At 42.6% G+C, this 15816-nt stretch overlaps 1 protein-coding gene across 1 annotated transcript in view; it reads right to left on the bottom strand.

The window, feature by feature from the left end:
• igf1ra (insulin-like growth factor 1a receptor) overlaps positions 1–14774 on the bottom strand; it is a 71573-nt gene extending 56799 nt beyond the window's left edge. The window contains exons 1-2 of the mRNA XM_030365676.1: positions 13703–14774; positions 5142–5705 (exon numbers count right to left, since the gene is read on the bottom strand). Of these exons, the coding sequence (XP_030221536.1) occupies positions 5142–5705; positions 13703–13814 (676 nt within the window). The 5' untranslated portion in view covers positions 13815–14774. The remainder of the gene's footprint in view (positions 1–5141; positions 5706–13702) is intronic.
• Positions 14775–15816: the final 1042 nt, after the last annotated feature.

The raw sequence follows: 15816 nt of genomic DNA, 5'->3' as shown, positions 1-15816 counted from the left end.
GCACTGGGTTCAACACTGGGACACCCGGGGTTCAGATTCCGTGCAGCGAAGTCGGGTCCTCTTCTTCCGTTACCAAAACGATAGCTGTCCCGCGCACGAGCCCCGGGAAAACCAAGGTCTATTAAAACACTGTAGTGTGAAGCACATATCCGTTGCTCTGGAGGATATTTGCAAATGGAATTACGCAGCATCTTTTCCGCAAGCTACAATGAAGAAAGGTGGGGATCCAAGCTTAATCCGGATAATTATCATCTCAGAAAACAGCAAGCGCTCAAAAACATTTCACTTTGTCTAGAAGTGAATGTCCAGAAGGTAAGCAAGACATAGCAGGCACATTGAAAAATGCATATGTGTTAATTTATTAAAAATTCTCGCATTATTATAAACCAAAGATTATGGACTGTAATACATTTCAAAATCTAGAGACTTTGAGGGGACATGTTGGACTAAATATGCATACATGGATAAAGAGGTCTGACTTGTAACCAGAGTGCTTGAGAAACTTCAGCACCCTTTAACTGCAAGTTCCTAGTCCAACAGCGGAAGGGGAAACGCAAGCCATCCGAGTGCCGCCCAACTGTGGGAGAGAGAGAGCGGGTCCCTGAATCCATCGAGCGGCCTGGCCGTGGGACACGAGGGAGAGTTGACACGGGTGTGCTTCCCTGCCAGCGGGACTGGCCCAGGCGAGCCAGTCCGGGTGGTGCAAGACAGGCCTGGGGGCCTGGCAGGGCCCCGGGGGGTCCGGTTCCAAAGCAGGCCAGGGAGCACACAGAGTCACGGGACCAACAAGCTCAAAGCAAACAGCATGCGATGTCACAGGAACTCGGCTGAGCCAAACGAGCCGGTTCACAGCCACAGGAGTGATGAGAGAATGACTCCGGCAACGGGCAAACAAGTTGGGAGCACTCTGGCAGGCAGAGCCGCCGACAGCCCCGCTCACAGGCAGCAGCAGCAGCAGGAGAGAGTGTGGAAACGGAAGGACACGCACCGCCGGTCCAAGAGAGGGAGAACATCCGTGAGAAACAGAGGGACGGCGGGAGGGAGGAGACGGAGAGATACCGAGGGACAATGAAGGATCACTTAGGGGAGCTGGGCAAGAACTACAGAAGGGGGTTTATTTGTAATCTTCTATGCTTCAAGTTTGTGGGCAAACAAGCAAAACTGTAACGCACACAAATAACCCCATTATAGTGAGCCTGAGGCACTGTGAATGCTCCTGTAAAAGCCATGACATGTAATTGCATTATGAAAAAAAACGGATTAACCACAGCTCGACTATTTAGAGTCACTTTTGACTATTCACAACTGTAAAAGGAGTTTAGATGTATAAATTACAACAGGAGACAATTAGCATAATTTCCCCACTGGTCGGAAACTTCCTCTAAGAAGCATGCCCTGATCCCCCACCCCCCCTCGTAAATTAATTATTACCAGTAATCTGAGTCTGACGCGGACGCAGACATGCCCGGCGGCAGCTGGCCACTGAGCTCCTATGCTTGACATTTCTCCTGACATTTCCTCTTCTTGCTCCGCCTCCCAAAGAAAGACCCCTCACGAGGGCCCCTCCATGGTGAGGGAGCCCCTCCACGGTCCGCGGTCCCCATTGTGTTTATATTCACTACAAAACACTACAAGAAAAAGGGGGGGGGGGGGGGCATCTGGCTCATCTAAAGCCACAAGCGAGACTTCCAAACCGGCCCTGTGTGCATCTGCTGGAACACGGAGGGAGTCTTGTTTGTTTCATGAGGCCCAGAATGCCCAGAGGCCAGCATCGTGTACCAGCAGACAGCACCCCCCCCACCCCCCCCCCCCCCCCCCCCTCCTGTGTGCTGTAATTAAAGAGGAGCCTGGTCTGTATTGACTAGCAAACCACTCTATGCCCTTGAAGGAACATCTGCACTGGGGGAAAAACAAGGCAATTATGCAGAGGGGTGGAGCCTAGGGGAGGGGGGTTCTGAGGAGAAAGGAGGCTGACACATCTAGACTTCAGAAGAAGAACGAACGAACGAACGAACGAACGAGAGAGAAAGAAAGTCTGCGCTTCGTCAGATTTATAAAGCCTAGAGGTCCTTTTAAATTGAACGCCATTGTTTGGTGTGATTTTTTCCAATATAATAACTACAAATCATGAAACAGAACGGGACTGTACACATATGATGCAATATCCATTTTGCGAAAAAGCCTCATTCATTCTTTTTAGAACATTAAGTTGTGCAGTAGCAACAGCGTTGTCTTGGATACAAGCTTTTCCAGAAAGAGTTATAGCCTACTTTTAGTTGAAAAACAGTGAACTAACCCTTAAAAAATATGGTCTACAAAGTATTGATGTATTAAGAAATGCGCACCAACTTTTCATTACGACTCGCTACACTGTTTTACACTTGAATTTAAAGTGTCTGAAACTCGATTTGAATCCTCTTGGTCAAATCATTGGTTCTCAAAGTGCGGCCCGCGGGCCAATGGTGGCAGAAACATTCCTGGCGGCCCGCAATGACATACAGATGTAAGTTGAAGAAAATAATAATAATAAATAAATATATATAAAGAGAAAGGTCGACTCTCTCTAGCTTTCAATTAAATCCTGTTATTTGTTCGTTTTTATCCGACTGTACATTACTTTGAAAGGATGAACCTCAGTTTCGTGATTTAGACCTCACTTGACCTCACTCCAAGGAGGTCCACGGTGCAATGTTTTCTTTTCACAACTGGGATGCTGACGGCGTTTCCCGCCTACATTTATTTCCTTTGACGGACCTCAGTCAAATTTTGGGTTCCTAAATTGGCCCTCAGCTGTCAAAACTTTGAGAACCCCTGCTCTAAATAAATAAGATATTTTAGGGAAAGGACGTAGCAATGTATGCTTCTTTTGGAATCATGTGAAGAGAGGAGACAGACCTGGCTAGCTAATTTAAATCTGTAAAATACTTGCTCAATTCCACATATTGCTTTAATCAGAGCGAAATATTAATGATGCAAAACACATAACGCATAATTACACATGAAATGATGTGTTAAAGCTACAAAAAACACTTTTAATTTCGTTCCCATCAATGAGGAAGGCCGCCATGTTGGATGTTGTTGCTGAGGTCAAGTCGGACCTCTCAACTGAGAACAGCATTTCCGACCTGTAATTGTAGAAAAAGTAGGAAGCAGCCAAATTTATTTTGAACAAGTCTAGCTAGTTTTTTACGAGTTGTCTTGAACGCAGTAATAACTTTTGGCTGCAAACATGAATACATTTGTATTTTTCACAGGCGCAATTCTTTTTTGAAAATGCTGCATATTCGCGTTGTGGCTGATGTAAATAGTTTTGAACGGGACAATTTCATCTGTGTATTTTATGCCTTGTTTGTTCTGTTTGGACTAAATGGACCTTTAGGAGTGTCTTTAAGCAGCTCTTTTCACCCCTTTAACACAACCAGCAGACGAAGTCCCCAGGGTCCCGGGGACAATGACAAGCCTTACAGGCCTATAGAAACAGTGGCTGCAGCTAAAGGAAGGAAGCAGAGGTTGATTTCTACTGTTTGTTCTAAGTGTGAAGAGAGAGGAGGAGAGGGGGTATAGGGATGTAACTGTACACAATTCCTCAATAGCAAAGAGCTCATGGGAAAAAATGTCAACCATCTTTTCACTCAGCGTCAGGGAACATGGCAGCCAGATGAGGAGCGGCCATGTTTTCTTTATGGGCTCCTTCCAAGTCCAGGTCAACATTATGTACCCTCCCCGTCACAGACGTATCGGCATGAGTCACAAGGCTACTGTGCGTTTCACAGAGTAAGGAAGTCAGAAAGAAACAGAGTGAAACAAAAATTAAGAAAGGAGGGAAAAGTGAAATGGAGAGAATGTTAAGGGAAGTGTTACAGTAAATGGGACTTCCCTTTATCAACATACAGGAAACATGATAGCATATCAAACCGCGTCATTCATTCAAAAATATAATCTGTCTTATCTCAAATCAGGGTATAAAAGCCTTCTGATAAAATAGTTATTTTACAAAAACAAAAAGCCTATTGACTTTAAGATATTCACAGTCATGTGTTGAATTTTTTTTTTAAACACCATAGGAATGTGGAGCAAAAAATATCTTTGCCGCATTGAACATGTGCAGGGAAACAAATGAGACTGCACGTGATAAACAGATGAGTTGTTGGACAGCAAAGAAAGGCAACTCCAAAGATATTTAACGCCTACGCATATTTGGGGAGTGTGGGTAAAAGGCTAGGTTACATTTCACCTGAATATCCCAGTGATAAAATAAATGCAAGATAGATTCTGGGGAGTGGGGTCTGCCTGCTACGTTTAAGGCAGTGAAAGATGCACACTATGAATGGAACGATTTTTCCTTTTAGTTCTTCCACAAATCGGGAAGTCAGATGTTTGCTTTGAAAAATAACGAAGTTTGCAACCTTGAAAGCAGACTACAATTCCAAAATAACTTTTAGAAGAGATCAAAAAGCCAACCAAAACAGAAATGACCCTCTCCTGAACTCTTCCAAAATGCCTTGTCATGCTGAGATGACTTTCTCTCTCCACCAGAATTCTCTCTGTACCCCTTTCCATAAATTGCAAACAGTCCCTAAGGCAAATATTGAACCGACATAGTCCAGACAGGTAGACTAGCTTCCTTCTTGGCCCCACAGTTTAACCTCAACAGAGTAAGCCTTTCCGTTCCTCAGGGCTGTATACGGAGCCATCACGCACTCCTCAAATGGCATGATCTGAGAGGAAACCTACCTCCAATAAACAAGCCGCAGAAATGGATGACCAACTGACAATCCAGCAGCATGACTCAACAAAGGAAAAACACTCCAAAGATGAAATGGCATTCGTTCATCAAAAGTCCCATTTCGTTTGAGTTTAAAAAGGGTAACAGAGGTCACTCCATCAAAGACGTGTTCACAAAGAGCCACAGCATGCCACACAAAAGGTGGATAATTACGCAAGGCAAATAACCCCAAAGCTGTTCAAATAAAGGCAAAACAAATTATTTTTATTTCCTGTGACACGTGAACGAAAGTCATAAAAATAAAAAAGGTACTTGACTAAATAAACGGGACCATGGGGCATGGACCCATTTTAAATTGTCTTCGAAAAGGCGGGCCTAAAGGACACCTTTTCAACAATAATGTGCTCCCACGTACCTTTCTGACACTGGTTGGAGGTCCAGCAGCGGTAATCAAACTTCTCCTTCAACTGGGTGCGCACGCACAGCGGCTTGTCCTCCATCATGCCGGGGCAGACGTCGCCGCACTCCTTGGATTGCTTATTCCCACTGATGAAGTTGTTGCCGTCCGCGCCCATGATCAGGGACCAGTCCACCGAGTCCAGGTAGCACAGCTCAGGGTTCTTCTCGATACGGATGGCCCCGCGCGTGACGTTCCTCAGGTTGTACAGACCGATGTCCTTCAGGCTGGTCATCTCGAAGATGACCAGGGCGTAGTTGTAGAAGAGGTTGCGTCCCCGGATGACGCTGAGGTTGGGGAACAGCGTGCTGAGGCTGTCCAGGCCGGCCACGCGGAACAAAAGCAGGTAGTCCGTGATGACGGTCAGCTTGGGCAGGCTGAGGGAGCGCAGCAGCTCCTGGTTGAGGGTGCTGGTCTTGTCCGAGATGAGGAGGATCTGCAGGTAGCCCTCCACCACGGTGCAGTTCTCCAGGCGCCTCAGCTCGCTGATGTCATTACGAATGTCGATGCTGGGACTGCAGACTGAACAGACAGAGCACGGAGAGAGACGGGGGTTAGCTTGAGCTTCAGGATGGTTTGAGAAGGGTTGGAGAAACGAGAAAGTATTTCAGGTGCACACGCTACAAACAGTTATTTCTATGCACAACTAGTATCACGCTTTGATTATTATAATGATCAAGAAAGCAAATCATCATATTTTATGCATTTTATTGTATGACACCTTTGAAAAATGATATCTACACGAGAGCGCAAACGATCCAGACTCATCTGTGGCCCATGTTGTTCACGGCAGTTTCCCTTTTTAGTGTTTGAGCAACAGCTAATTTCGCCTTATTTCCAATGACAGATTAATGGATGATGTGAATACTCCTAGGTAGGAAAAGAAAAGCCGAGATCACAAAAACACTTTTCCATACCCAAGGAACACAAGCAAAAGCAAAAACAATACAATCATCAAACTGGTTGTAATGGATGGTAATAATAGGAAACACCCAGCAGCAATGGAGTTGCAGAACAAACTGACTTAAAGAAAGCCAGACCTTTGGATTGGAGCGGTAAGATCGACTATTATGGAGGAGTATTTAAAACAAACAGGCGGTGATTAGGAGAAGGGCATCTAACGAGGTGTCCTTGCACTGGATGAAACATTAAGCCTTGATGGCTAACCTCTCTGCTAACCCTTTAATGTTCTTAGAGCGGCTTAGGATGCTCTGACGGCAGGCAGGCCCAGTCACACTGCCGCCTTTGAAACAAACAACCACGGCTCCAGAACATGGCCGTTCAAAGCTCTTAACCAAAGACCAGTGTCCACGGAGAGACATGGCCAAAATATCGGGAAGCGTGTCAAAATCGTGCGACAAAAGCCATCCCCCCTTTACGGAAGAAGTATAAAAGGAAACAATGGGTGGTGCACGTTGCTCTGCAACAGAGTGGAAACGCGTTCTTAAAGTCTTCCTAAAGCAGAGGAGGATCCACTTCAGTGTTGACAAAAGGTGGCCAACGGTTGGAAGAACATTGTTCACATTTTGCCACCAGAAACAGTAGCCACATTGTCTAACACACACACACACACACACACACACACACACACACACACACACACACACACACACACACACACACACACACACACACACACACACACACACACACACACACACACACACACACACACACACACACTAAGTTTGGGCAGCTACAAACTTAGAACGGAAATGATTACTTCAGGAAAAAAACAATTAGCTTTTTCCAAATTCCACAAATGCCCCGGGCTTCGGAGCAATGGAGGTGCATGTCCTCTTTGTTTTACCGAGTTCTCCTGCCCCTCCAGCCATCATTGAAAGGGGGGAGGGTCCCCTGAAATACAAAGACTAATTTCTTTGTTAGTAAAGAAAAAAAATGTGGGCGCCACCTCCTGACGGAGACATATATCTAATCAGGGGGTGTCTGGCTATACAGACTGGAGGAGCAAAGAGGGAGACTGCAGTGATGCCTTGATACCTTTATTATCAGACATTAACATCTGAAGCACCCTCAGATATTTATGTTCTAAACAGGGGATGTGACCAATTGGGAATGGAGAATTTTTCAGTTTGGACTCTGGACCAGATCAGATTGTTTGACGTCTGTATCACCGATACCTTTCTTGGGAAAGTTCACAGTTGTAGTTATTACAATAGGCTATTCATGTTTAACCGGCCTTTCATTAGCACTGCACCATGGTAATATCACAAAATAAGCAAGCAACAGTGAAACTCCTGGTTGCTGTCCCTTGTTCGTCTAATTAGGCACGTTAAGTACGAGGAATTCCAATAATTTCCTTGAAACAAGGGATTGAACTGCCATTTGCTGGCAGTTAAGCCACCAGACATTCTTGCATTTTGCTGTTGAACTTAAAAGGGCAGCCATGCCTAAAATTCAGTTTGACAACAAAACTGTAATTCATGATTACATGATGTAGTAATTGGAGTAAAGGTCGCACAAATTGAGGCCTGAATGCACTTCTGTGACAACGCACATACGCACACATAGTGGACTTGCACTGCCCCAAATATTAAAACCGTCATTTGTTGAGCAAGAAGAGCAGACCCTCCAGGATTTCTCGACGTTGCGATTTGCAACTTCAACGCAACATCAACCAATCACCGCGAATTGAGTGCGGTGTCGCAATTTTAACCACCGCAACTTTCCTGCAAATTTGACCAATCAGGGGCGTCGTCTTGAACTGATGTCGACAAACTACCTTCCGCCTTACTTTCGTGTTTACTACTTCAAGCAATTCAAGCATTCATGCAGCATGTGCTTGTCGCCTTGCATGGTTGACTCTGCCGTCGGTGTGTCAATGTGTGTATTAAACGATCTAAGTCCCTTTGGATAAAAGCGTCTGCTAAATACCCTGATTGTAAATTGTAAAAGCAGTATCCTGCTATTCTACATGAAAGCAGGTGAAAATTGTTTTGCACTGCATGCAATATTGTGGATGAAAATAAGCGGAAATCTTACATTGATAAGCATTTTGCCACCGCAAAACATAACTACAGAACTGCAGGCAGGATGTCAGACGACGAGGCAGATAACTGACTGATTCATTGCGGAAAGAATCAATTATTCATAAGACCATTTCTCAAGTGTTTTTCTTTTAATTAATGTTTTTTTTTGTAATAACTTAATATTTAACAAATTACACTGGGAAAATTGCAGTAATAACATCAGGAAAATCGCAACTTTTATCGCAACTTTCACTTCCTCTCGCACTGTAATCGCAACAAAATCATTAAAAACACTGCAACTTTCATCGCAACTTTTTAGAAAAGCTCATCAGGCATTTTAGGCCGCGACAAACTCAAAAAAGGCCTGCGAAATCCTGGAGGGACTGGAAGAGCCATCAGGTAGCTGATGGTTTCATTGGTCAGGAAGGAGAGGTGTCAGGTAGCTGATGGTTTCATTGGTCGACAAAGGAGAGGCATCAGGTTGCGGATGGTTTCAAGAAGTTGTTAAAACATGAACAAAAAGTACAACAATAGAAAGGTGAGCAGTCAATGATTGGAAATATTTACACAAATTAAAATACCAAACAGCTCTTCCCACAGGATTAGAAAGGCTATGAAGGCCAACCCAATAAGAGGGTTCATGGCTGCTAGGAGACATTAATGGTTGAGTTATTTTCCGTTAGCCACAGAATCTGAAACTGGGATAAATAATATCTATAGCTTGTCAATGTTAATACTATTATTGAGAACCATCTACAATAAGGTAAAATGAAAGCCTTTCCGATATTATAGCATTTGATTCTTTACATATTATATGCTATTATCAAAATGCTATAGACAAAAGTTATTTGTTCTACGAAGACAAAAAACATTGTACCATTCAACAATAACACACTTTCTTCAAAATAGGACGATCAAATATCAACCACGTCTTGAAGAATATGTGCCTCACACCGGAACTGGTTGAAAATGTTATTTAGTATACCAATGCTCTCCAGTTAATGGCTATGAAAAAAAATATATCCGAAGGAGAGCTGGTAACAGCCCAGTCATATCCCCTCACACCTGCCAGCAGCGCCCCTAATCCCCCACATACTGGAAGTCATCCGACTGCTGGTCTGGGTGGCACACTCCCCTATAGTAGCTATCACTTCAAACACTACTGGCATATCTCACCCCAAACAGTAACACTACACTGCGATTCCTGCCCCCTCACAAGCAGTCTCTCTCTCTCGCTCCCGTCTTTGAAAGCGGAAGGAGGGCTACGTGAATGCAAACATGCCTGGCATTGTAGACTTTTTTTTTTTAATTAACAACGGAAGTAAGCAAGTTTAATATTTCCTGGAAGTAGAGTTTGACCGAATTCCAAAGCAGCGTTGACTTAGTTAAAAGAATGCACTGTTCACAACTAGAAGTATTTCAAATACAATGACCTTTGCTGTTGTGATGGTGCAACACCACTAACTATGATTTAAGATATGCTGTACTGCTTTATTCCATTTCATCTTCTAGGTGAGAGATACTTTTATGTTAATTAGATGCTTGTGGTACACGTTGCATTGATGTTGATGCTGAGACTTGATTCAAACCTTTCATGCGTAATGTTCAAAAGACTAGAACTGCTACAAGCTTTAGGCAGTTTCCGAAAACACATTTCAAAATTCAAAAGAGAAATTGAAAAAGATGATGAAAGTCCTTTCAATTTGAATACAGAATAAATATAAGCCTGTTCTTAACCCAGAGAAAGCAAACAGCATTACATGCAATGCAGTAATAACAGAAAATATACTTCAGTAAATAAACCTGACGGAACATTGCCCTATGAGATGTTTAGGTACTCTACACTATTTCTGAAGATTGAAAAAGTGATGCTGTAAGAAATACCCCGCTCCTGGGGTAATGCTTTCCTAACCTAACTTTCAAGTAGTTACAGTCAATAATGTTGAAATGAAAGGTTTACGAAACTGATTACATCCAAGTTCAGGTTTGTCAAATGGGGTATGATTTAGAATAGTTAAAAAATGAAACAGAAACAATGCTATTGATACAGCACTATGTGTGCTGTAGGTAAAGTTGTATGTAATCATTTCTGAGATGTTGTAGTTGTCCTTGAACCTACAGCAAGAAATGAGTGGATGTTTATGCATGTAGGTTACTTGAGTCATACATTTCATACACTATGTTTCAGTCTTGCATCTGACAATTGTTTGTGCCATATACATTTGTGATGAAAATATATGCTTTCTTTTGGATCTAGAAGAACTAACATTGCATTCATCCAGCACAACATTACGACTCCCTCAAACCCATTAGGCAGACAGCACATCATGTATGATAATGCAACCGGCCAAAAGACTGTATGAGCAAATCAAATGGTAGCCCACTTGAAATAAAGAGCTTAATTAAGCATTATAAGCCTCAGCTGGCAGCCCCTAGGAGCAATAGGACAGCATGGCACAGTGCACGTTCACAAAATAGCCCAGTGACACACTTCCCCAGCGCCATACAGGGGCATGTACGGGGCCTCACGTGATCACCATGTGGGGCCCTACTGGAGTGCACACACACACACACACACACACACACACACACAAACACACACACACACACACACACACACACACACACACACACACACACACACACGGTTGAACCGTAGTGAAAATGAAATCTGTCAAGATGTCCTCATCGTTTGACGGTATACGCCAAACCCGATTTGACCCGAAACCCAGTCAATTTTCTCACTGCTCGTTAGGCTGGCAAACATTCTCCCTTTTGTTAACAAGTGCATTGGAGCACAAGCAGTGAGTGAGTGAGTCCTTGATGACCTCAATAAGCACTCACGTTGATAATATTATGTATTCAACCAATTCTCTCAGTGTGCTTGTATTGACAATGTTGTCATCAGAGCAAAAGAAAGCACACAATGCAGGACATGGCAGAGCCTACCTCAATAGATGGAAAAAATAGGAAAAAATAGGAATTTGAAAATAGTTGCCCCCAACTCTGAGACGCAAAACAAAAGACACAAACAAAACAAACATTCAGCCAAGATGCCAAAGAAAGGGATAGAGTATTGAAAAAAAATTGTGACAATGCTGGAGCCATTCAGGTTTTGCAGGAGCGATCACGATAAAGAAGTGAAACAAAGTCAGGTCCACTGGGAGTCTTGCAAAAGGTGTCTCTACTCTTGTACGTCGCCAGCACAGATGTCGCTGCCAACACATCTATTTAAGGAGGGCTGTTTGAATGTAATCGCGGAGACTGATGATCCAAAGTAAGAAGAAGCATGAGTCCAAACCATCCACGCTGTAGAGAAACTGGCCATGTGAAATGCAAAAGCCAATAAAACGCTTCACAAACTCACTACTCTTCCACTTAACAAAACCATGTCTGTTTCCCCGACGAGTGTATTTTTGCTCATTCTATTTCCAAACACCAAGTCAGTCTCCCTCTCTTTCTATCTATCCCCCTCTCTCTCTCTCTCTCTCTCCCTCTTTTTCTATGAGAGTCCTGAATACTTGTTTGCTGTGTACTTGAAAGCCACAGCTTGGAAAGTTTACTGTGGTACAAGTTAAAAGGGGAGTTTAATTACATTTTACTGGTGGAAAGATTAAGCGCTCCTTAATGGAGGCCTCGTTGTGTCCTCAATATCGGATGCTCGGACCAGAATTCAGCCGATCAAGAGACTGAATTGCAACCCTGCCTTTAAAACGTGCGGCGTGTCACCTGATACATGGTATACAAAGATGGAGGGATTAGAGTAAGGTTTTAAGTTCTCTGTCTTTGCCATTAGATTACCAAAGAGATTGGCCACAGGTTGTTAAGTGTCATTCAAAAAAGATGCTCTGGTGGTGAGTCACCATAACGGCGTGTTCCTTCTGGGACTCAGCAGACCAAAGACACTCAAAGCTTAATAGTAACACCTACACTCATACATTCAAATCGGTGTCTAGCTCAGCTGGACACAGAGACAAACCGCATATTTCTCTGGTCGGGTTATCGGAGTTCACATTTAGTTTTTCTATCTCTTTTCAATTGATTGTTCTTTAGGATGTTTTCATGATAGTCATGGTTTACCGTCTTACCTCATTCCCACGTCAAAGTATATCAACAAGACACACTGTAGGGCACAATGCTCAAAAGATAATATTCCGTACCTCTGTCAACGCCGTGTGGTTTTGTTGACTTTCATGAGCAATGATTGACTGAACAAAAAGTAGGAGATCAAATAGAGATTGTCATCGGATTATTATTTGACATTCTGTGAACACCACCCATGGCCTCAAGGAGGTGGTTTTAAAATAAGAACTTGTTTTGAACAATGCTCAAATAAAATAAATTATAAACGTGGGATTTATTTGAACTTGAAAATAGACCTATGGTGTATTTATATTTTAACATCACATATATTTATTATTAAATATAAATATTGCCTGGGCCCATTTCTCTAAGAAAAGCTCATTATTCCATTGTCATTGCAAACAAATAACAATGACCGGTAAAACATAGATAAAACGTAAACAAGTCAACCCAGTCATTCAAAGTTATCATAAACCCACCTTAACATCAAAGATAACAACATGAATTTAACCTTTCCCAGAAACGATGCAAATTCAGCGGCAAATATATGAGCTACACAACGAATAGATCTACGTTGAACTCCAGAGACATGGAAATATATCTTACCTCAGGAAACAGTGATTGGATCAGAGATATTTTATTATAGAAGTTAAAGGCTTTAACATGCCTCAGTCAAAACACAGCAATCAAAAGGCCAGGTGGTCACTGGTTGAATAAACGAAAAAAGGAAGACGCATGCAATATGGTCTGTAGTAGGCATATTTTGCAACGTGTAGCCTAATATATTTATGTTGATGAAAAAACATGCGAGTTGATTATTGAATACAAGTGTGTGCGCCGTTTGCCCTTGCAGTTAACACTGTTTAAATCGGTGTGTGCGATATTTTTGGGCTGTATTCCTTCAATATTGAATCAAACCATCTTCGACTAAGAGCACATTTAGGATATTCCGTGTTCATGCGCAGACACACTGAAATGCAAAATGGCCACATGGTCGTAGTAACCTTCACCACTGCTCCAGAAACTAGAACATAGATCTGTAAAAGCCAATGTGTCTGCAGGAAACTGGGAGATATTGTTTTGTGTTATGCATTTATGCAGCAACAGGAATATAGCCTACAACATATGAAACGTCAACAAACCCTACACCCATGATATAGGCTACTCAACACATTGCAATAGTCATTATAGGGATAATGTCACACTTTCTTAAAAGAGCCTATATTGTAGAAAAAAGCAACACCTTATTTAACGCAATTATTTACCTAAATGGAATGACATCCTCAATATTGGAAACAAATGTTGCATAAATAACTGACGTCAACAACAGCACCTTTCACTTCCACATCCACACAAACACTGTCGTGCATGGGATGTGTAAAATATAGTCATTGGTTATAAATGTAGCCAATATACATAAGAGGAACAACATATTTGAATACTCACTCTCTCCACAGCTTGGCCGAACGCAGAGCAGAGTCAAGACAGACAGCATCAGACCCCAAAACAAGGTCGTGCTGCTCCTCCGTCTTTGAGATCTCATTCCTGGTTCTTTCATTTAATCGCCACTGCTCCAAAAGAAAATTAAATCACTCGAACGACGACGTGAAGTCTGTTGAAACATTCAGTACATAGGCGTGTATAGCCTTAAAAATAAGAGCAACGTGTGATCGAGCCCAAACAGGTCGTAGGAGACTACAGCCCTTGAAATCCTTAAGTAGCATCCAATATACCCAATTCCTTTGGGTGGAAATGAACGAGAACAAATCGACTAAAACAGTTTGTTATTGTTGCCCAGCACACAACAATTCGACGTCTGCCGGTGGGGCACACAAGCCACAGATTTGACTCGATCCAAGATGGTAATCCACATCCTCGGTCTCCATCTCTTGAAGCACAGCAGAATGCGGCCCTGGTGGTAAAAGGGCGATGTTTGTGAGCACACCAGAATATTCCCTCACTGCCGCTCACTGTTTCCGAGCAAATGTCTCTACGGGGAAAATACGTTAGTTTAATGGAAAAACACGCTGAAACACGCAGAGTGGTGTCCGGAATAAAAAAAACAAAATGAATGAAAACCTTTGGGCTAATCCATGGAGGGGAGCCGTGGCCTTATCCTTGCAGTAAATGCAGTCCGCCGAATTTGCAGCTGAAAAAAATGATTGTGCCACGCAAGAGAATGGATCTCCCAGCAGATGATGTGTTCGCCAGACTGGAGGAAGATTTCCTATATCCCAGAAGCCGTCCAGAGTTGGTTATTGTTATTTTTCCTTAAAAGACTCCCTTAGCACAAAGTACAAGCTGAAATCCAACGACTTGCCTTATGTAGGCTTGTCGGTGTCCACTCGTAGAATCACTGCTGTAAACAAGAGTCGGCTTCCCTCACAGAAACACTCACACAGTGCTACGGATAAGGTGGTTAAAAGCGTTGAGGAAAACACGGAGTGGATCCCGCAGCAGATCGGCGAGCTGTTTAAAGCCCTGGTAGACCTAAACATAACAATGAGTAGGCTACGACCAGAACACAGTGATCCATGTTAATATAGCCTTAACATTGGTTTTATTCGGATGATAGAATAAGTAATTGAATATGCTATATGGACAAGGGCTGAAAATGTGCTAGCTGACTAGGCTACTGCAAAAATAGATTCATTTAAAGTAAAATAGTGGGTTGAAATGTTAAAATATCCCATCTGATTTTAAACGCCTTCAAATTTGTTCAGTACATTGACTCGGGTCAATTACTTGAATTAAATACAATTGCAACGATAAAGGTTATGCCCTGTCTGTATGCGGTGCTTATAGCACTGCATAAAAATAAAGCTTGTCAATTATGAATCAATATCAAAGAGTCAATGCTAAGGTACGTGTTTTTACTGACGCCTGTTTTGTCTGAAGTTGACGAAAGAGGGGATCGCTTCAGAAGTTTATTTACACTGCAGTGTTTTCGTGCACTAGATACTAAGACTACGTGATTCGGTGTACGGTAAAGTCCGAAATGGAGCTTCGTGCAAATTGAACTATGATGGCCTTTATCCTTCATTCATCCGTTCCCTCAAGCGGCCTCGACACAAAACTGATGGAGATACAGTAGGTAGGCCTACATTTTACAAAGTATGGAACGCTGTTTTTATATCTGTATTTCAGTCATGGTTCAGTAGATCTAGAGCTACAGACATAAGGGGGGTGTGGGGGGGACACTTTAAAGCCCCATTAATACAACTTCGCAGAAATAGTCCTATATTATGAACATAGGTATGTCCCACATCAATGTTAGCAGAATTACCAAGGAAGCTATGGCCTATTTACATGGCATCCGAGCAAGACCCATATGTTATTTGTTTATTATGATTTTGAATCCCTGGACGTGTTTCAGCCACAGCCGAGTAAAAGGCAATTGTCTTCGTCGTTGTCGAACCTAAACCCATGTATGAATACATTTAAATAATATGGGCCGATAAAAGATCACATCAGAATATAAAGGAAATATCACCACAATTGATCTGTACAAATTCGTTTCTTTGGTTTACATTTGAGGTATTCTATGTGTTAGATAAAGC

This window comes from Gadus morhua, chromosome 9 (genome assembly GCF_902167405.1).
Source record: "Gadus morhua chromosome 9, gadMor3.0, whole genome shotgun sequence".
NCBI classification, from domain to species: domain Eukaryota; kingdom Metazoa; phylum Chordata; class Actinopteri; order Gadiformes; family Gadidae; genus Gadus; species Gadus morhua.
This window is presented reverse-complemented; position numbering and strand designations above follow the sequence as displayed.